Source organism: Eubalaena glacialis, chromosome 19, assembly GCF_028564815.1.
Source record: "Eubalaena glacialis isolate mEubGla1 chromosome 19, mEubGla1.1.hap2.+ XY, whole genome shotgun sequence".
Classification (NCBI taxonomy): Eukaryota; Metazoa; Chordata; class Mammalia; order Artiodactyla; family Balaenidae; genus Eubalaena; species Eubalaena glacialis.
The window spans coordinates 21,583,670-21,606,196 of NC_083734.1; the positions used below are offsets into that span (position 1 = coordinate 21,583,670).

The window sequence follows — 22,527 nt, forward strand, 5'->3', positions numbered from 1 at the left end:
CCTCTTCTTTTCTTTCCATCGCAAAACCTCCCCTTTAGGGCTTCCCTGGTGGCGCAGTGGTTGAGAATCTGCCTGCCAATGCAGGGGACGCGGGTTCGAGCCCTGGTCTGGGAAGATCCCACGTGCCGCGGAGCAACTCGGCCCGTGAGCCACAACTACTGAGCCTGCGCGTCTGGAGCCTGTGCTCGGCAACGAGAGGCTGCGATAGTGAGAGGCCCGCGCACCGCGATGAAGAGTGGCCCCCGCACCGCGATGAAGAGTGGCCCCCGCTTGCCACAACTAGAGAAAGCCCTCGCACAGAAACGAAGACCCAACACAGCCATACATACATACATACCTACATAAAAAGAATGTAAGCAGACAAGAATAGCATTAAAAAAATTAAAAATTAAAAAATTTAAAAAAAAAACCTCCCCTTTATTGACAGGACCAGTAGAATCCACCATTTTTGACCATTAGTTAAAAAAAAAATTAGTACATCTCCAATGTATCTATATTTAACAGCAAATTAGACAAGTACTACTACACAAATATACTGTGTTCTATCTAAAGCAGAACACTAAAAAGAAATTTCAAAGGGTAAGATAAAAATATAGAAAAACTTAGCTCTAATAATTCCTTCCCATACCCCAAAGAAAGGTCCCATATGTCCCTAGAATTTGGAAATTCATTTTGGAGGTCACTACACTTTTATGGAAATTGTTTCAAGACAAAGATAAATAGAATAGAGTTGGTATAGCTCCTAGCACAGTGATTGGCACAGAGGAGATGCTCAGTGAATACTGGTCCATTACAGTTTTTAGAAAACCTGCCTCTACACACATACGTCTCTGTACAAGTTTGCACAAAGTGAGCTCTCAGCTCAGTCTCCCTTTCTCTTCAATTCCCCCATAGAATAGCTGGAGCTCTGCTTCACTTCCATGTCACACACTTGTTCATGAACTGTGCTCCAATCTACTGAAAGCCCTTTCTCCAAGGTCACCAATGATCCTGTGATGGCTAAATGCATGGCTTTTTCCTACATCAAACCTTGACGACCTCCCATATGCCAATGACCTACCTATCTTCCTCCCTTTGGTTCCCACTGAAAGTGCAATAGCTTGACTCTCCTTTAAAGACATATTTTCCTCCCTGTCCTTCCCTGGCTCCTCCTTTTGCCCCTTAAATATCTCCTAGGGTGCTGGACTAACCATTCTTCCTTTCCTTCTCTAGTGAATTCTATTGGTTTTACTTTTAAAATATATCCTGCAAACATCCCTCCTATGTCCACGGCCACACCCTGACTTTTACGCCATTATCTTTCTCAAAAACTAGAGCAAACACCTCCTCACTGGCCCCCTCTTTGCCGCTCTTTTCTCCACACCGTAGTCAGGGTAAACTTCTCTTTTAAAAACTATACTCTGCCTGAGTTCCCTGGCGGTCCAGTGGTTAGGATTCCAGGCTTTCACTGCTGTGGCCTGGGTTCAATACTTGGTGGGGGAACTGAGATCACGCAAGCCACGTAGCATGGCCCAAAAAAAAAAAAAGAAATACACACACACACACACACACACACACGCCTGTTACTCTCCTGCTTTAAAGCCTTCAGTGGTTTCCCACCATGCCCTTTTGTAAAGCCGAGACTCACTACGTGGCCCACAAAGTCCCCATGTGATGTGGGCCCTGCCTACCTCTCCTACTTTACCTCATGCCACCCCCCCCATCACCCTCCACCCCCCATTCACCTCACTCGAAACCGTTGGTGGTCTCCTTTTATTTTGACTTCCTCAAAAAAAAAAATCATCTATTGCCCCCAAGGCCTGCACACTTGTGGCTCCTTTCCTGCCAGGAACACCCTCCACAGCTCTCACAAAGCCAGCTCCCTACCCATCAGACTGCGGCTCACCTTCCCTACAGTGCAGCTGTCTGGCACACAGTGGAAGCTCGGTAAGTATCCGTTGAATGAATAGATTCCTCAGGCTTTGGAATCAATCTCAGGCTTCAGTTTTAGTAGTCATTTCCAAATTCCTGCTAGATATCCAGACTTCAAATCTAGCATACCAAAGACACTCAAAACCAAACCCTTCATCTTTCCCCAAAGTAGTTTCCTCCAATCTTCTGAAATTATTTGAGCAATATAACCCACACTTCCTGCTTCAGAAGTATGAATTTCCCATTCGTTTGCTCCACCTGCCCAAAATTCTAATCATCCATTAAAACCGAATTCAGGACTTCCCTGGTAGCACAGTGGTTAAGAATACACCTGCCAATGCAGGGGACACGGGTTCGAGCCCTGGTCCAGGAACATCCCACATGCCGCAGAGCAACTAAGCCCGCGTGCCACAACTACGGAAGCCTACACACCTAGAGCCCATGCTCTGCAACAAGAGAACCCACCACAATAAGAAGCCCACGCACCACAACAAAGAGTAGCCCCCGCTCGCCGCAACTAGAGAAAGCCCGTGCGCAGCAACGAAGACCCAACGCAGCCAAAAATAAATTAATTAATTTTTAAAATATGTTTAAAAACAACCCGAATTCAAATATCACTTCATTCATTCATGCTTTCAGTCAACCACTTATTCATTCAACAGTTACTGAGTACCTTTTATGAGGCAGGCACTATGTTAAGATACTGGAAAGCAAAGCAGACATATTTCTGTCTATTATATATCAGTCAAATGATCACACAAATATTTAATTATAAACTAAAAATTGCTATGAAGGAATAAGTGCTAGAAACTTTGAGAAAACATAAGCGAGGAATCAAGAAACACTCCTTAGGTGATGTGCTGACTGGATGAGATGTAACTTACACTAGGCAGCCTGGAAGGTGGAGCATGCCAGGCAGAGGCTTCACCAAGTCCTGGAAGCAGGAGGAGACCAGCAGGCCTATCTTTTTTTTTTTTTTTTTTTTTGGCCATGCCATGTGGCATGTGGGATCTTAATTCCCCCACCAGGGATCGAACCCATGCCCTCTGCATTGGGAGTGCAGTGTTAACCACTGGACCACCAGGGAAGTCCCCCCAGCAGGCCTATCTTAAGGCACCTACCATTCTGCCTCATATATACCAGCTGGATCTGTCTTGTTCTGCCTCTCACCCCAGCCTCATTTTACTGGTAGTTACCTGAAAGAACACAGAATGTGTCAACATCCCCAGGAGATACTGATTCACAGGTCTAGTACCTAAGGAGTCTATGCCTGTAAAAAGCTCCCAGATGACTCTGATATGCAGCCAAGTTTGTAAACTATATGCCCAAACTACCTACTCAATAAATATATATTGATTATTATCTCATTTAAAATCTCTAAGGTCAGTGTGGTAAATTGTTTCCAAAATTGGCCACAATAATCCCAACCACGCTGCATGTCCTTTTGCAGTGTGACTTTGACACTCTACCCTGTAAGAGGTGGAGTCCATATCCCCTCCTCTTGGATATGGGCTACACACATGACTTACTTTAATCAAAAGAATGGGGCAGAAGTGTATGTATGACTCCCAGGCCTAGGCTTTAAGAGGCCCTGCAGCTGCTTTGTGGCCCCCTTGGAAGCCAACCACCATGTAAAGAAGCCCAGTCTAGATTAATGAGTGATGAGAGGCCATCTCTCCATGAGAGAGCTGGACCTCATGGAGGAGAACCAAAATGTCCCAGCCAACAGTTAGCGCCAAGCCCCCAGATACGTGAGTTAAGCCATGTTGGATCCTCCAATCCAATCCACATCACGTGGAACAACGCAATATGACCCTCACCCCTGAATTACTAATCCACTGAATCACAGCAATAAAATGACTATCATTTGAAGACACTAAAAGTTTTAGGGTGATCTGTTACACAGTAACAGATAATTGACACAGTCAGAAATTCAACACTCTTTTAGCAGTCATTCAAATGTTTCCCAACTTTGATCATCAAGAAACTCTTCCTTGGGACCTCCCTGGTGGCACAGTGGTTAAGAATCCACCTGCCAATGCAGGGGACATGGGTTCGAGCCCTGGTCTGGGAAGATCCCACATGCCACAGAGCAACTAAGCCCGTGAGCCACAACTACTGAGCCTGCACTCTAGAGCCCGTGAGCCACATATACTGAACCCACGTGCTGCAACTACTGAAGCCCACACGCCTAGAGCCTGTGCTCCACAACAAGAGAAGCCACCACAATGAGAAGCCCGCGCACCGCAATGAAGAGTAGCCCCCGCTCGCCACAACTAGAGAAAGCCCGCGTGCAGCAACAAAGACCCAACGCAGCCAAAAAAAATTTTTTAATTAAAAAAAAGAAAGAAACTCTTCCTCATATTCATTAAAATCACTCCTCCCTCAATTTAAGCCCATTTCCTCTTAAATCTCTGAAGTATAGGAAGACCAATTAATCAAAATCCCCAAGCAAAAACTATTCTTGTACTCAAAGATGGTAATCAAGCCATCCCTTAGCTTTTCCTTCTCTAGGCTAAAATCTTTCTATTTTTTTTTTTAAACGTATAACAATAAGGAATTTTTTTTAACTGTTTAATCATTTTTATTCCTCTCTTAAGTATGGGGGGACCAATATTGGATTCCACATGCCAGTATCTAACAGAGGTTATGTCCCAGCCCTTATGGTTCATCTTTCTTATTTTACTTTTATTTAGTTATTTATTTATTTTTGGCCACACAGCACGGCATGCGGGATCTTAGTTCCCCAACCAGGAATCGAAACCGTGCCCCCAGCAGTGGAAGCACAGAGTCCTAACCACTGGACCGCCAAGGGAATTCCCTGGTTCATCTTTCTATAATCAAATTCCACAGTCCCAAATATGGCATGTTAGCCCCCCAAAAGTTGTGAATTACCCTACAAACTTAATCACTTACTAGAATTAATGTGAAACCCCTTCTGCTCTTAACACTCACCTCTTATTCCATTTTGTGATGACTCCCTTCACTCATCAACCTGGTTTGACGCTCCACTATTGAGGTAGCTTTTAACAAATTCTAGGTATCTGAAGCACAACAGAAAAGCTTGAGAGGCTGGAGTGGGCATACCATTCATGTCAATCAAGGTCTCCAACCACGGTCAAGGCCTCTCCAAGGCCAAGCAGGCTCTGAGTACCTCCTCCTTCCACCTCGAAGATAAAGTGATCTTGCGAAAGACAAGACCTTTAGCACTCACCTACTGAGCAAAGGCACCTTTTCTGTAGAACCCAACAAGGTACATTTATCTACAAAGAGACAAACCAGGTGCTTAAAGCAGTGTAAAAACATGTTTTCCCTCTGAGTCTTCCCGGAATGCATGCTTCAATGTCAGAAGTAGCTTTACAATCACCGATAAAATAGGGATAATAAAGCCTACCCAACACAGGGTACTGTAGGTATCAAATAAAATGATACAGGGCTTCCCTGGTGGCGCAGTGGTTGAGAATCTGCCTGCCAATGCAGGGGACACGGGTTCGAGCCCTGGTCTGGGAAGATCCCACATGCCGCGGAGCAACTAGGCCCGTGAGCCACAATTACTGAGCCTGCGCGTCTGGAGCCTGTGCTCCGCAACAAGAGAGGCCGCGATGGTGAGAGGCCCGCGCACTGCGATGAAGAGCGGCCCCCGCTTGCCACAACTAGAGGAAGCCCTCGCACAGAAATGAAGACCCAACACAGCCATAAATTTAAAAAATAAATAAATTAATTAATTTTTTAAAAAAATGATACAAGGGGATAATTTTGTAAGGTACTGTACTACGTTAGGTAATGGTCTAGAACTAGGTTTCAGGAAGTCCTATAAATCTTCAAATTAACTTTGGATGTTACCTGATGGTTTCAGGTGACATATATGGAATAGGCACCATGGGCTCAAGTTCATCAAACAAGAACAAAAAACATGCCATCTAACTAGAAAGCTTATGGATTTTCTAATACTGCCAAGACTAATAAAGATGTTTAGACTAGTGGTTTGATCCTGGGGACCCACTTCAGCCACTGTCTAATGTTGCTGAGCTCTAGGTCAAGGACCAGGTTCAGTGAAGGAATTCAACAGTCTAGTGGAAGAGACAGACACTGCTGTGGAAGTCCAAATAAGGAAGAATAACTACCGGAGGAAGTCAGGGAAGGATTCACATATGAACTAAGTCTCCTGGGGATGAGCACTTTGCCTGTCAGAGAGGAGGGGGAACCACCAGGAAACGGCACAGTGTCCTAAAAGGATGTGGTATAACCAGGGACTGGAAAAATGAAGAGTTCAGTGAGGTTGGAGAGGAGAGAAATGGCTGGGAAAAGGAGAGGGAGATAAAATGAGTAACAGGTAGGATAGGGTCAAATTGTGAAGGACTTTCCCAATCCAGCTAAGTAGGAAACAGAGAACAAATGGCACTCTGAAACGCACGAATGAAAAGATTAGATTTGGCCTTTAGGAACATAACTTTGGCAACAAGAATGAAAGGTTGGAGCAGAGAAGGATCTATGGTGCAGTGACAAAAGCACAGTCAAGATTTGATAAGGCTTTGAATCAGAAGTTACAAACTCAAATTCCTGGAGGCAAAGTAGGTCAAATGTGACATCTTCGTTGTGTAACATCTGGGAGAATGGTGATTATCTGTGATCTTGGAAGAATGCAGGCCTCGCCTAAAAGTCTTCACACATAAAATTTTAAGCCATTGGGCTGGTTAAACAAAATATCTAGTTTTTAACCTATGATAAATTAAAGCAATACAGTGGGAATGAAGAAAAGACACGTCAAACAGTACGCCAACATAATCAAGAGGGTTTAGCAAACATAGATTTATCATATTTAGAGATGTGAGGCATAAAAAGAATGAAGAGGAAGATTTGGTAGATATAATTAACAGAGTTCAAACATACAGCAATACAAGCAGGTAGCAGATACTGGGTAGGGGAGATAATGACTTGTTATGTATGTGTTGAACTTAAGACAAACCTGGTAGGTTTGTCAAGTTGGACAAAGCTTGTCAAGATTTGTCAAGTTGGAAATAAGGATCTGAAGTTTGGGAGAGACAGCTGGGCTGGTAAGACATACTGAGGATGGCTGAATTCATGGACATATTTGAGATCCTTAGAGGAAGGGGGTGGGAAAAGAGTGAAAAGAAACCCAAGACAAAGCCCTGGAGCATCTCGACACTTATGGGATAATCAAAAGAAAATAAGAATAAATAATGGAAGGATACTCTGGAAACTCAGAAGAGACAAGGTGGCCACAAAGCCACAGGAAGAAGGCTGCTGGGGAAAAAAGAGAATGGTTCAATAGTGCCAAATGCTAGGCAGAGATTAAGTAAGATGGAGGCTGAAATCAGGACCAGAACACTGGGTCTGGAAATTAGGAGTTTACTTGTAATCTTCAGGAAAACAGGAATAGGGTAATGGGGGTAGAAGCCAAAATAACAAAATAACAAAGAGCTGCTAAGAGGATCAGAGTTGAGGAAGTACAATGGAGGCTCGAGCTCATTCTACCCTTACTAAGGACCTACTATGTGCCAAGTACCATGGATATAATTCTAACAAAACAGGTGCTGCTTCTCAATATAGTCTACGATCGAGGAGACACAGGATGCTCCTGAGTACTCATCCAGTCTTGGTGAGTAAGAAGAGATTTCATGGAAGAAGTGATTTTCAGGCTCCAGCCAGTTAAGCCAGTTGGCCAGGTTAAGCTGGGGCAGGGTGTCTCAGAGAAGGCTTGCCTGTGCAAAGGCCTGAAGTAAAGAGTGAACATGGACCATCTGGGGGTAATTGTAAGGAACAGGAGCAAACTTTAAGGAGGGTTACTGCCTGGTGCTGAGGCTGAAGATTTCAGAAGTTTAGAGGTGAAGAGCAGGAAGGAGATAGGGCAGCAGTCTGAACAGAATGAGGGATGAGGGGAGGGTCTTCATAACACCTCAGAAACTCACCTGTAAGACAGTGCTTTCTACAATTCAGGAGTCACAATTATTAAGCAGAAAAGCAAATATGTTTGCCCCTCTCTCTTCCTTTAACAATGGTTTAGTTTGACTAAACTATTTCTCACAAGACACAGAAAGAATAGAGACTACAACAGCAAAAGATGGATAAAGCCGTAAACCTGTTTGATTTCTCTAAGGTTTATATAATAAACGGTCTTATTAGGTCCAAAACCACATCCAGATCCCAAAGGAAATGAAACTTTTCCCATAACATCCCCTCCAAAGAGTTGAAGGACTTTCAGATATCCAAATTGATAACGTGTTGACTCACTTCTAAAGACTAAGGCTCTTCCCAGTTTCTGCATCAGCTCAGTCTAGCTCAAGACACTAAGAGAAAACAGTCTGGGGTTACCTGATTTTGCCTGTTTCAAAACATGGCCAGGGCAGAAAGCAAGCTGCCTCTCGTTGCTGCCGCTGCTGAGGTCCTTGGAGCCGGGTTCAGATGAGATCATCTCAGGAACCAACAGCAGCGGCTTTCAGGCAGTGAATGGTGCTGCCTGGGGACGTATCTTTGGTAAGCAAGACTGCAACAGAGCAGGCGGTTTACCCAGGGCAGTGCTGACTCATGCCAGGCAAAACTCATTTCCCAAACAACTCAGCCTGAGCCAACCGCAATCAACTGCAACCTAGAAAAGAAGAGGCGCCCCACTGATTTTTCTTTTAAATCGAAAGCTGACTACTAGGGGGAGGTGAACCTCATTCCCCGGCTGCTGGTCACCCAGAAAAGCTCCAGTGGTCAGTCACCTTCTGAAATATCACCTGAAAACAGCCTGGGGCTCAGGACAGCACGATTACTGAAGGTAGCAGGTCCACGAGCTCTGGAGATTTCCCCAAGAGGCTGATAAGGAAGTCACTTCGCATTTACAAATTAGAACATCTGGGTGAGAGGATGCCCAGTCATGGGGGGACCTGCCCAGTCATGGCTAGCTGGTCAAATCATTAGGGTGAATTCTGTCAGCTCTGACCAGGCTCACTGTTCTTTATCCCCACCAGGCTTTCTCCGACCTTTCTGTTTCCTTAGACAACTCATGTTCTCTAATTAACACAGATACATAGGAGGGTTTTCTTTGTTTGTTTAATCAGCTGCCACATTCTCTATGCTAAAGCTAAGTTATCCACCATCACACCTACTAGATGTTTAAGGAACATAGGAGTCTGTGAAAAACACAGTAACACTTACTTTTAAAAGAAAAATCCTTAAACTTATGTCAATTCTCATTTATTGGCCAGCTTATTAAAAAATCGATTCTAGAATGACTGGCTCATCAACAGCTATTAATTATCATTGAGTTTGCCCTGACAGGCTAGAACTGACAATGGTGCTAGACAAAGAAAACAAAAGATTAAGTCCTTGCTTCCTCTGTGTTTTCATTCGACAAGAATGAAACTAAAGTTCATATCAGATCCTTCCGTTCCCTGCTCAAAATTTCCCACGGTCATCAGGTATTCCTCAGCACAGGCATTCAAGGCCACCACACCTAGCCTTGTTCCTCCTGTCAGGTAGGTCTCTCAAGGCATCAACTCTGGATGTAGCTGCCTATCCAGCATGTCATTCAATAAATGTTAGGATTCGTTAAAATGTACATGCAGATTGTCAGAATTCGGGTTTAAAAACTATGCTACTTAATTCTATTCCTTTTCACAGGGCTAGTTTAAAAAAAAAAAAAAAGTTATTTATCCAACTCAATGCCCCTTAATTACATTATTCCAACAGGATAACCACGCTGGCCTTTTAGAAGGTTTTAAAAATGTTCCCTCTTTTACTTCCTCCCCTTCAGTGTTTTCCTTTCCAGAAAATAGCTGTGTTTAAAGAAGTTTTCCTACAGTATGCGTTAATTAGTCTTTTTCAAATGATAAAAGCATCTTTAGAGCAGTTGACAACCATTATCTCACAGACCACACTTTAAAAAATATTTCTGTAGTTGATGATAAGTCACAAACATCCTAATATGGAGCAACTCTCAAGGTACATACAGTAGAGACAAATACGGAAACAAAAATAGAATACTGTTAAAAGCTTCTGACTCATTCTATATTAGTAGACTTTAAATGAGGAAGAGAAAATCCAGATGGTGCTGTGCCCCGGAAGTAAATGTAAATGATGCGAAGAGCAACAGGCGCATCAGAACTTCCTAATTCTGCTGAGATAAGCACCACTCAGCAGGTGAGGGCGGCTGTCTCAGATTATCGCTTCCCTCTGCGGGCTTCTGTACAGTTCCCATCAGTTTCCCCTGAATATAACCATACTCCATCTGAGTTCCTTCTTTTAGCCGGGAAAGGCTGAGGATTACACATGTAGAGCTCTAAAAAGAGGCTAAATTTGAACTAGTGGCTTCAGGCACTTGAGCTTTTATAAGGTTATGTGAAAACTCCAAGAATATGAGACTGTATGAGAAATAAACAAAATAATTGTGGCTTTGTGCTTAAGTTCCTTCAATATATATATATATATTTAATATATTATTTTAAAACTCAGACAAAGTTAATTCACACCCAAAGCTATATAGACTTACTTTTTATGTGTGGTCACAAGAGATATTTAACATGGGTATGTGTGCATGTAGGCTTTCGTGTACGAGTATGTATGTATGTATATATACACACACACCTTGCAAACACCATACCCACTGTTTTACTTCAACAGAAATATGTAATGCTGTTTATAGCCCACATTTGGTTCGTTTTCTGATATTTCTTAACATTTTAAACAACAAGCAGGTGTCAAAAGAAATTAAAATAGTCATTTCTTAGGACTCTGTAGTCTTCCAAATCCATAGGAAATTACCAAATACATAGAAAAAGATATGGGAGGGAAGTGCAATGGGAGCAGATCAAGGAGGTATTTTAGCTTTACAGTATCTGAATACATTTTACAACAAGCATATATTCAAATATTACTTGGTAATTTAAAATTCAGTTAAAGTTTTAAATGTTCTACTGTTTATAAACTACTTTAATCTTTTCCCCTTCTCACTCTTTTCTCTCAACAGCCTCCTTTTACCTGCTTCCCCATTCCTAGCATCCTAAATAATACTGTACATTTCCTCTTTTTAACAAAATTAATCTTACTTATGTCCATATCCTTTTTCTTTCCCCCCATGTCCTTTTTCTGATTGAGAAGACAGTGAATTGATAAACCCAAATTTCCAAGAACCAGTGGCTTTCTCACTTTGTTGATAATTAGAGACACTACTAAATTCTAATCTTGGATGTTCAGGTATCTTATAACCTTTTTTTTTTTTTTAAACTAGAGTACCTACTCTTCAAAAAAGACAATGAATGTCAACCAACTAGCTATCATCTAATAAATCACAGAAATTAGGCATGAAAAATGAAGTAAACTTTAGGATACTCGAGAATCAACTCTAGAGGTACTTAAGAATCAACAGTGGTGCTTATTGAAAAGGATCACTTCCCAACCCAGTCTCTAAGACACTCTGAATTAGCAGAAGTGGAAGGAGCCCCTAGAATTGGAATTTTTAATAAGCATCTCCCTCTCCCAAGTGATTCTGACACAGAGAGGCCTTGGATCATGTTTTGGGAGACAGGTCATAGCTCTGTTCCCTAAGCACTGTAAAATGAAAAGTTTTTGTTTGTTTGTTTGTTTTTTGGCTGCGTTGGGTCTTCGTTGCTGCACGCGGACTTTCTCTAGTTGCGTCGAGTGGGGGCTACTCTTCGTTGTGGTGCGCGGGCTTCTCACTGCGGTGGCTTCTCTTGTTGCAAAGCACGGGCTCTAGGCACGCGGGCTTCAGTAGTTGTAGCGCGTGGGCTCAGTAGTTGTGGCTCGCGGGCCCTAGAGGGCAGGCTCAGTAGTTGTGGCGCGGGCTTAGTTGCTCCGTGGCATGTGGGATCTTCCCAGACCAGGGATCAAACCCGTGTCCCCTGCATTGGTAGGTGGATTCTTAACCACTGTGCCACCAGGAAAGCCCAAAATGAAAAGTTGGGGGTTTTTTTCCCCCAAAGACCACCAAACTGAACAGTAGTCTCACAGAGCAGGTCTTAGACATTAGTCCCCTCACCCACAAGAACCATCAAGAACATAACAATTGAACTGTATTTATTTTGTTGACTGGACCATTATTTTCTTCAAGCCTCCAGAGGCAATTATCCTAACTACTTATCTTAAGGATTTTCGCTGTCACCCACAGTCCTGTTAGACTGAGACATTTTCATACCTGGGATGCAGTACAAGGGGCTTAATGGAATTTTTATGACTGTGAAAATTAAAGTTCATTTGACTCAACAGAACAGTCAAACAGAACAAAGGAGAAAAACCTCCCCAAAGGCACGGCTTGAAAGTAGAGGCTTCTGACTTCCTGATGAGGCAGTTTTGCCCAGACATTCAAACCATGGGATGCTATATAGCTCATATGTCGAGAGCACCTAAATGGCAACTTATCACCACAGCATCATCCACCGCAGGCTTACTGTAACATTTGGAAGCACAGCCCTGCTGGATAAGATGGCCTCTCCTGGGAGACAGCGGCTGTCGCCATGGCGGGGATCATTCCATCTTGGGGCCAGAAGAACTGGGCAGTCCCTTTAATCTTTAACGAGCCACTTTAGTGTTCAGATATAGGAACCGGCACTGAATGAGGCTCAACCTGCTTCACAGCACTTTGTGGCAAAACCACCCCCGAGCTGCAGGAGGGCACGCCAGCCATGCCGGTCCCCGGGGCTGCAGTTACCAGAATCTGTTCTATAATGTAATTTGGGCACTTTATTATCCACTGTGGCATAATACTTCATAGTGCAGAAAGGTATCCAATATCGGACTTCCCTGGTGGCGCAGATGGTTAAGAATCCACCTGCCGATGCAGGGGACACGGGTTTGAACCCTGGTCCAGGAAGATCCCACATGCCGCGGAGCAACTAAGCCTGTGCGCCACAACTACTGAGCCTGCGCTCTAGAGCCCACGAGCCACAACTACTGAGCCCGCGAGCCACAACTGCTGAAGCCCGCGTGCCTAGAGCGCGTGCTCCGCAACAAGAGAAGCCATCGCAGTGAGAAGCCCGTGCACCGCAACGAAGAGTAGCCTCTGCTCACCGCAACTAGAGAAAGCCCACGCGCAGCAACAAAGACCCAAAGCAGCCAAAAAATAAAAAATAAAATTAATTAAAAAAAAAAAACAAAAACAAAAACAAAAAGAAGAAAGGTAGCCAACATCAAGGGTACAGCAACTGCCTACCTCAGGCACGATGAAATACTAGATTAGTAAATGTCAGGAACTGAAAAAGTAGCAAGCCCACTTTGAAGGAAAAGGAAGACTCCAAAGCTGACAGGACACAGCCTGATGACATGATGACAAGATTGGTAGAAAGGAAGTCAGCGACATGACTAAACTGTTATCTTGGGCAGTTCACTTTAGAAACCTGGTAATGGAAATCTTGGAACCATTCGACGGGTGTAATTTTCTATACAAAGCTATTTCTTCATTTTTTCCCCTGTGCTGCTAATACAGAAGAAGGGCAGGGAAAAGGCCCTTGTCATCAGACTCCATCACCTAAACAACTCTAAGAGCTTCATGATGAAGTAATTGGTAAGCTCATGTTCTATTCCCCAGTAGCCACCCTCTCAGAACAAAGATTCTGTAATTCAACTTTGAAGATTACCTTAATTCATAATTCTTATTTACTCTATAGCTCTAGATTTTTCTCTTCCCCAAATATACACATTCTCTCTCTCTCTCTCTCTCCCTCTCTCTCTCTCTCTCTCTCTCTCTCTCTCTCTCTCTCTCTCTCTCTCCCCCCCCCTCCCCGCCCCCTTCTCTTTCTCTGTCTCTCCACCCTCATACTCATGCTCTGCCTCCAATAAGTCAAATTTCCTAAATTTTCACCCTGGTTTCCACTAAAAATGCCACAAGATTAAGTTACCTTCCTTCAGGTCCCCAAGTCTAGGGGGTCTTTGTTGACATGCGTTTCATCTTGATGGGTGATTTCTAGCCATGCAGATAAATCACCTGTTCACCTACAGTTAATCTTCAAACTGGCTTTTGTAGGCTATGGAAATAAAAGGGTAAGACTGCACAGCTTGAATGTCCCATCAAGGTAATCAAAGTAATGGAAGAGGCAGAGAAGACAGAAGGAGAGATTTCAAAATAAATACTGCGCTGTGCATTTCAGGAGCACTTAAGAAAACACTGCATCTGACTAAGCAGCCAATGAGTAGACAAATACCCACAGCACTATACATTCTTTAAGGACTACTGTGCTCACAGTTCTTGCTTCCCTCACGTTCTGCAAGAGATCACATCATAAAGTTAGACTTGCATTATTCATAATAGAGTGGACAGATAGATGCCAACACCCAGAATTCTAAGGATTTACCTACAAATAAAGCCATAACCTTATTTCAACCCAAACCCATGTAACAAGGAATAAAATACATATTGTTTGGGTCTTTCAATGGTATCTCTCTCATCCCTTTTACAATAGAATCCAAAGTTTTGTCGCAGGCATTAAACACTTAAAATAAGAATCACAGGGAAAAATGCCCACAATATATTATCCATTAAAAAAAAAAAAAGTAGTACAGAACAGCAGGTGGAGAATACAGAATAGCAGGTGGAGAACACACACACACACACACACACACAGCACACACACAGTATACATACATATGTATATATACAGAGAGAGAGATACAAAACATAGTCAGAAAGTCTAGAACCACTTAACAGTGTTACTTTTGGTACGGGTGGAGGTTTACTTTCTGCTTTATATATACACTTTTGTGCTACTTTAGTATTTAAATGAGGAGTATAAGCTAATTAACATTACCAGAAGTAAAGTACCTAAGATCACTTGACAAAGAAAACGAAACAGAACAATTTGAACAAGTTCTTAGGGCCATTCTGAGCCAAATTTTCAGCATATTTAAGGCTATATTCACTGAGGCAAACATAAGAATCAACCAGAATTCATAGTGTTGGGACAGCATTGTTGGTTCATTTGTCGTCATTCTGAGCCAGAAGCGGTACTGTGCTATGTCCTGCCAGGTTAGGGGGAGACTGAGTCTCGTGCTCATGTCCTCACTTCCCCCAGGTTAGTCCCGGTTAGTCTTCTCCTCTCAGGGACACCAGGGCAGGGGATTAAAAAGCAGGTCAACAGACCACTGAACACTGTATAGAGAAAGAGCCACATGAAGGGCTAACTACGACTCAAAAATCTTTGCTCTTTGTCAAGTCAGTTTTACAAGTAGTCTGATGAACTTAAAAAACAGATATGCTACTTATTAGAAAAGTTAAAAAAGGGGGACAATATGAAATGCTGATGAGGATGCAGAGAAACTGGATCTCATACACTGCTGGTGGATCAGACTGTAAAATGGTACAGGGCTTAGGAAAATAGTTTGGTAGTTTCTTTAAGAGACTAAAAATACACTTACTGTAAGACTGAGCAATTGCATTCCTGGGCATTTAACCCAGAGAAATTAAAACTTGTATCTACACAAATACCTGTACATAAATGTTCATAATGGCTTTATCTGTAACAGCCCCAAACTGGAAACAACCAAAATGCCCTACAATAGGTAAATGGTTAAAAAACTGTGATACAGGGACTTTCCTGGTGGCACAGTGGTTAAGACTCTGCACTACCAATGCAGGGGGCCTGGGTTCGATCCCTGGTCAGGAAACTAGATCCCACATGCATGCCACAAATAACAGTTCGCATGCCACAACTAAGGAGCCCGTGAGCTGCAACTAAGGAGCCTGCCTACCGCAACGAAGACCCAGCACAACCTAATTAATTAATTAAATTTTAAAAAACCTGTGATACATCCAAGGCATAGAAAACAAACTTATAGTTACCAAAGGGGAAAGGCGATAGGGGAGAGATAAATTAGGAGTTTAGGACTAGCAGATACAAACTACAATATATAAAACAGATAAACAACAGGTCCTACTGTATAGTACAAGAAACTATATTCAAGACTTCCCTGGTGGTGCAGTGGTTAAGAATCCGCCTGCCACTGCAAGGGACACGGGTTCAAGCCCTGGTCCGGGAAGATCCCACAGGCCGTGGAGCAACTAAGCGCGTGCACCACAACTACTGAGCCTGTGCTCTAGAGCCCTCGAGCCACAACTACTGAGCCTGCGTGCCACAACTACTGAAGCCCGCGCACCTAGAGCCCGTGCTCTGCAACAAGAGAAGCCACTGCAATGAGAAGCCTGAACACCGCAACGAAGAGTAGCCCCCGCTCGCCGCAACTAGAGAAAGCCTGCCCGCAGCAATGAAGACCCAACGCAGCCAAAAATAAATAAATTAATTAATTTTTTAAAAAAAGAAACTATATTCAATATCTTGTCATGAACAATAATGGAAAAGACTATGAAAAAGTATATATACGAATCACTTTGCTGTACACTAGGAACTAACACAACATTGTAAATCAACTATACTTCAATTAAAAAAAAACAACTGTGATACATCCATCCATACTATTTATGCTTTTTAGCAATAAAAAGCATTATTAAATACATTACTAAATACAACTTGGATGGAGGGCATCATGCTAAGTGAAAAATGCCAACCTCAGAAGGCCACATGTTGTTATGATTCTATTTCCATAACATTTCAAAAAGGACAAAATTATAGAGATAAAGAACAGATTACTGGTTGCCAAGGATTGGTTGGGGGGAAAGGGATGTATGTGACAATAAATGTGCAATTACAATTACTCATTCAACTGTCCAACCACTATGGAGAATTAAGGAAGGTGAATTGTTTGTAAGGCAAAGCACATTTCATATTATTCTGCCGTCCCTACTATGCCAGAAAAAAAAAAAAAAAAAAGATTGTTTAAGCATGAGTCCGTTGCTGGCTCAACCACCTAAAATACATTTCAGGCATTACCTGTGCCCCATCTCTACCGGTGTTTTTATCTGAGCTTCCCCAGGGCCACGAGCAATGAGCCAGGAGGCAGCGGAAGTAACCCATGCAGAGTGAACTCTCACTGCAATTTAAGCTCAGCATTCAGCCCAAAGTGTCCCGCTTGAAATCAAAAGCATCTGAAAACTGCAGCGATCAGACACATAAATTGTGAAAGACGTGGTTACCGGGGTGGGGCACCTCCCATGTGACAGGCTTCCTACTATAAACAGTTTTTCCTACAAAAGTCTCAGTAGCAGTCTCCAAATGCGAGGGAAAGGTTAGTGGAAAAAATTTAAATGATGCTTCCTCTGTGATTCTCCCAGCCAGGGCTCACATGTACTGGAAGCAGGTCACATGTCTCAGGCACAAAGTTTTAGTTTCTATACTCATCCAGGCTTCTTACTGAAAGTGGTCTACCACCGTTTATTCCACTATCACTTACAACACGAGGACCCTCGGGCCACCAACATCTACAGTATCCTACACAGGGGTCAATTTATTGGGAAGACCTATTGAAAAACAGAAAGACACTACAAAAAAAAATTTTTTTTTTAAAGAAAACCCACCAATAAATTCTCCTCTAACCCAATGCTTCAGCTGTTTAGCCAAATGTGCTTTTGAGGGTGACTGGCTGATATATCAAATACAATTACAATTTTAGAACAAGGAATAAACTATAAAACAATCCTTCAGGACTTCCCTGGTGGCGCAGTGGTTAAGAATCCGCCTGCCAAGGCAGGGGACACAGGTTCCATCCCTGGTCCGGGAAGATCCCATATGCTGCGAAGCAACTAAGCCCGTGTGCTGCAACTACTGAGCCCACGCACCTAGAGCCCATGCTCCGCAACAAGAGAAGCCACCGCAATGAGAAGCCCACGAACCGCAACGAAGAGTAGCCCCCAGTGGCCACAACTAGAGAAAGCCCACACGCAGCAACAAAGACCCAACGCAGCCAAAAATTAAAAAAAAAAAGAAAAAAAAAAATCCTTCAGTGCTAATGGAATTAAAACTAGTAAAGGAATAACAAATACTGCTAATAACATTCTAAAATCACCTTCCACACAAGGAGGCCCATGTATAAAAGGATAATTTTAAGCCCACATTCTATGAAATAGAACCTATTTCTAAAGACTTATTCTGATAAGTAATCATAATTAGATGAGCTGATGGAGTGAGAGGCAGCTGGGGCCTGGTGGTTGGGAGCGGGCCTTTCCAGCCAGACTACTTGGGTTCAAACACTGTGTGGCCTTAGGCACATTTTCAACTTCTCTGTGCTGCATTTCCTGATCTGCGGAACACAGATATTGGTGCCTACACTTCGCAGAATTGTTGGGAGGGGTTAAATGAGTTCATATAGCAAAGTCTTTGGCACACAAAAAGCACACAATAACTACCGATAATTTTTATACAGGTAAAATAGGGTATAAAGAGAAGTACCATAAGATTATAATGACCAAAGTCCTCTGTAGGCTGGCACGCATGCTATTCTACTGAACAGTAACTAGGAAAGCAAGGCCCAGTCTCATCACACAGCCTCCCCACACCTCCCCACCCCAGTTAGAAAGATGGAGTTTGTTCTAGAGATGCTTCAAGAAAAAAGGCTTGACTTAAGCTAGACACCGCTCTCCCATTTCTAGGTTTCCCAACTATTCAGCAACAGCCAGACATTTTGGAATCAGAAACACAAATTGTGTCCAAAAGTGTTAAACAATGCTTGTCCAAAGGCCCCAGTACAGCTAATAGTTTAGACAGCTGTGCTAGGAGCCACAGAAGCTGCATTTTCTAACTAGTATTGCTTCTGAACAATTGAAACTTTCTCCAGAGCAAAGTCCAGACACAGGGAGCAGTGTTCCCCGCAAACATCCAAACAGTTTCATTATTGTTTAACCACCAAAATAAAAACAACAGCTCCAATAATCTATCAAGTTTGACATTTCATCCAACCAAGCAATTAAACCAGGACACAACGCATGCATGGAGAGATTTTTTTCCCCTGCTCCAAATCAACACTCATTTTGACATTATAGCCACACAAACTAGTAATGCTTGTTCCTAGACTACTTACAAAAGGCTTCTAAAAACCAAACACGCTGAAGTGCCTCAAAGAAATGGCACACCGTCAAATTTTATTTTCTGTCTCCCACCTTTAAGCATCTTTATTAACTGTAAGTAAAGTTACAGGCCAAGAAGTTGGAAACTCCCTTCTAATATTTAGTCAAAGGAGGTAATACCCTCCTGATACAGGCACAAAATGCAAGGTCTATCAATATATTCTTAAATATATTAAAGGTAAGTATCCTCACCTCATCCTCAAGTATTAAAATCGTGGTTCTGATCTAGCAAATCACCAAGTGATAGAACTTCTCTCTCCAGGTAGGGAGTTCTCAGTTGGTTGCCTCAATTACAGGTAGCCTAAGGAAGAAAATCAAGGACCTCTGATATCAAGTTCCTAAGACATCCTCAGAACCACCTATAATAGAACAAAGCTATTCAAAGTGTGCAGACGCACACCCTCCATGGACATCCATGTCAAGGTAAACACAAAAAAATTCATAGTAGGTATGAACTGCTGTGCATCCAAGTGCATGACTTCCTGGTAATTCATTTTTCTTGTACTTTACAAAAATATTAGTTGGCAACAGACTGAAAAAGCACTTTACAAAGCTGGTCCTTCACCAGTTTCAGAAGCACTAACATTTCACACAGTTGAATGCCAATTGTGTCACTTATTGTTCTGAAGTAATCAAAGCACCCTTGCCCTATCCTACAGCTTCTGATTTGAGGGCAATTAGAGAAACCAGTAAGGAGGTACACCACCGTGTAACCTCATGGAAAGAGTACCCAATTAGACTCAAAAGACCTCACTGCTGGTCTTCAAGATCCAACTAACTTGGAGACGCTGGGTGAATTGGAGACTTTTTACTTCCCTGTGCCTTGAATTCCTCCTCTGCAGAATAAAAGCAGCCCCCTAACATCAGCATTTCTCAACATTATCATTTTTTTTTAATGTGTGGTTCCTTCTGACAGTATTACTTTCTCCAAGTGTGGTCTGCAGATAAGCTACATCAGAATCCCCAGCTTCATTCCCAAACACCCAGATTCTATAGGTCTGGGCTAGCAACCAGGAAACTGCAGTCCTTACAAGCACCCGGGAGACTCTGATACACATGAAAATTTGAGATCTACTGCAATAATCTTAGTGATGCCTCTAGGGATTAAAAAAAAAGGTCACAATTTGTGTGTAAACCCCAAAAAAGAAATTATTTTAGGTAAAAAGTATTTTTAAATCAGTATATTAAAACTTACAGAAAACATTTTAATAAACTTTTATAATATCAGTAATATGTAACAACAAATTTCAATTTTTCCCCATTTAAAAAAATGATGTTTGGTTGGGAAGACCAAATGTGTATTAAAATGCATGTAAACATTTACATGCTATGGCATCAAGAACTGCTTTCTTTTTTTTTTTTTTTACTTTATTTATTTATTTTTGGCTGCATTGGGTTTTCGTTGCTGCGCATGGGCTTTCTCTAGTTGCGGCCAGCGGGCGCTACTCTTCGTTGCAGTGCGCAGGCTTCTCATTGCAGTGGCTTCTCTTGTTGCGGAGCACCGGCTCTAGGCACATGGGCTTCAGTAGTTGTGGCACACAGGCTCAGTAGTTGTGGCTCGTGGGCTCTAGATCGCAGGCTCAGTAGTTGTGGTGCACGGGCTTTGTTGCTCCGCGGCATGTGGGATCTTCCCGGACCAGGGCTTGAACCCGTGTCCCCTGCATTGGCAGGCGGATTCTTAACTACTGCGCCACCAGGGAAGTCCAAGAACTGCTTTCTTGACATGATATTCAGAGCTCTTGAATTTTGTACCAGTCCCTCCCAAACAAAACTAGTGGCTTATTTTTATGTTTGTGCTGTTTCTGAAAAGATGAGTTGAGGAGAAAGATTTCAGGCGGCTATTTGTGAGCGTTTCCACAAATAACAGTGCAGGTGTGGATAGCCGGTATCTCAAAAACCAAATTAGATGTAACTGTCAACATATTTTCACTTTTAATATCAGTTTTGGTAGTACAAGAGACATGGTGATATGCTGTATAAAAAAGTTTAATCAAATAAATAAAATTTAGGAATCTGATGAAGATCATCTGGAGGTGAAGCTGCAAAACTATCATATTTATGTCCCCCATTAATTGGTTGGTTCACTGTCACTATTCCTCAAGCAGCCAGTCTGCAACTATGTCAACAGTCCAAATAGTTGGGAAACACTGAACTAGATCAATGGGCGTGGGGGTGATGACTCAGAATCACCCGGAGTGCTGGGTCCAACCATATGGTGAGGGTGGTAGGGAAGGTGGAGTGCCCTCTGTCAAGCTCTCTGGGAACATTTGACCCCTTTCCCCACCAGCTCTGCAGCAAACACTGGCTAAGGTAAACTTCAGCTCTGACACAGAATGACTATGCAGGTACTTCCATCAGCATATGACAAATGACCAAGAATGGCACCTGAATCTAGTCATGCCCAAAAGGTAAAAAGAGAGGTAGATAGAAGTGAGAGGACTGGAAGGCCTAAGAATTTTCCACTGCACACTGGGCAAGTCCTAGGCCCTGCAGCTATTCCTTCCCACCCCACAACCTGGCACAAAACTTTTAACACCGAACTGTTCTTCTTCACCTCCATAAAATCCAAATTGCCCAAACCATGGCTACTGGTCTGCAAAATCAATTCCAAGACAATTCCGCCCTCTTCCTGAGAACCATCCTTGACTAAGGATTCCTCAAACTGGCTGAACTTCGGCTGACCCACTCCCTCTAAAGTCCTGGAAAACACTCCACCCTCTTTCCCCAAATCAGAACGCTCCTTTTGTCCAGGATTTTGGAATAAAGGCTCATGCTCTAGTGGATCTTCTTCCACACCATGAAGATAATAATTGAGCATGGTCAAGAGGGGGTATAATTCATTGGCTATGGACCCACTGACTCAAGACCCTGGAAAAGGTTGTAAGTCAACAGAAGATGAGGCATGGTTATTTCTCAAGCAGATATCTTAATCATTATGAAAGTTGAATTCACAGAAATTGCTGGAGGGAAAACAAGCTTTCCTATAGCATAAAATATATTGATTCCATCACATTCCATGCATGTGATCAGAACTAAGAGTGGAAAGATTTTTCAAAGTAAATGAAAAGGGTAAAACAAGAAGGGGCGGGGTGGGAGAGGAGGCCGCTCCATTTACTTAAGAAAAGCTTTTTTTCCAAGTCTTTTAACATAACCCAGCAGTTGCAAATAAACAATGGTGCTGATTACTAACGAATTACATTTAACCATTCAGAGGCCAGCAGAGCCTCCAGTTGGCCTAACTTCCTGTAAATTTCAGGATGACTAGGCAGCATTTCTTCAAAGTGGATCAAGACAGTTAAAATGTTTCAGCAAATCAGACTGGCTTCAAGTAGTCTGATTGGATCCGCTGTCCCTAGGAGACCTGACCACTCCACAACCCAGAGATAATGAAACATTAAAATTGCATATAATAATTATAATTGCATATAATAATTATATGCAATTCTAGAAAAGGCATGTGAATGTTAAACTAGGAGATGCCGGCTAAACCTATAGCATTGGAGGGGGCAGCTTTCAAAAGTCAAGTGACACTAGCTCAACAAAAATTGTGTAAAGTTCAAATTCAGCACATGGGTGGTAGCTGCTGAAAAAGGCTGCTGAGAGAGCCAGAAGGTTTTGCTTATCTTTTTACAGGAGAGGACAATGGAGAA

General features: G+C 42.6%; 1 protein-coding gene and 1 non-coding gene across 11 annotated transcripts in view; one reads left to right on the plus strand and one right to left on the minus strand.

The window, feature by feature from the left end:
• The window catches only part of RFFL (ring finger and FYVE like domain containing E3 ubiquitin protein ligase), a 68,654-nt gene that overhangs the window by 39,893 nt on the left and 6,234 nt on the right, over nucleotides 1-22,527 (minus strand). For 2 of the 10 annotated variants that reach the window (XM_061176328.1, XM_061176327.1), the window contains exon 1: nucleotides 8,245-8,359. The exons of 4 other annotated variants lie outside the window; for them this stretch is intronic. In XM_061176328.1, coding sequence (XP_061032311.1) covers nucleotides 8,245-8,344 — 100 coding nt within the window. In that variant the 5' untranslated portion in view covers nucleotides 8,345-8,359. Of the gene's footprint in view, nucleotides 1-8,244; nucleotides 8,363-22,527 lie in introns of those variants that run through there. 4 more of the 10 variants (XM_061176330.1, XM_061176329.1, XM_061176326.1 and 1 more) reach the window with 2 other exon arrangements.
• TRNAG-ACC (transfer RNA glycine (anticodon ACC)) lies at nucleotides 15,456-15,528 on the plus strand. The gene has a single exon. It is a non-coding gene; the product is annotated as a tRNA-Gly (tRNA).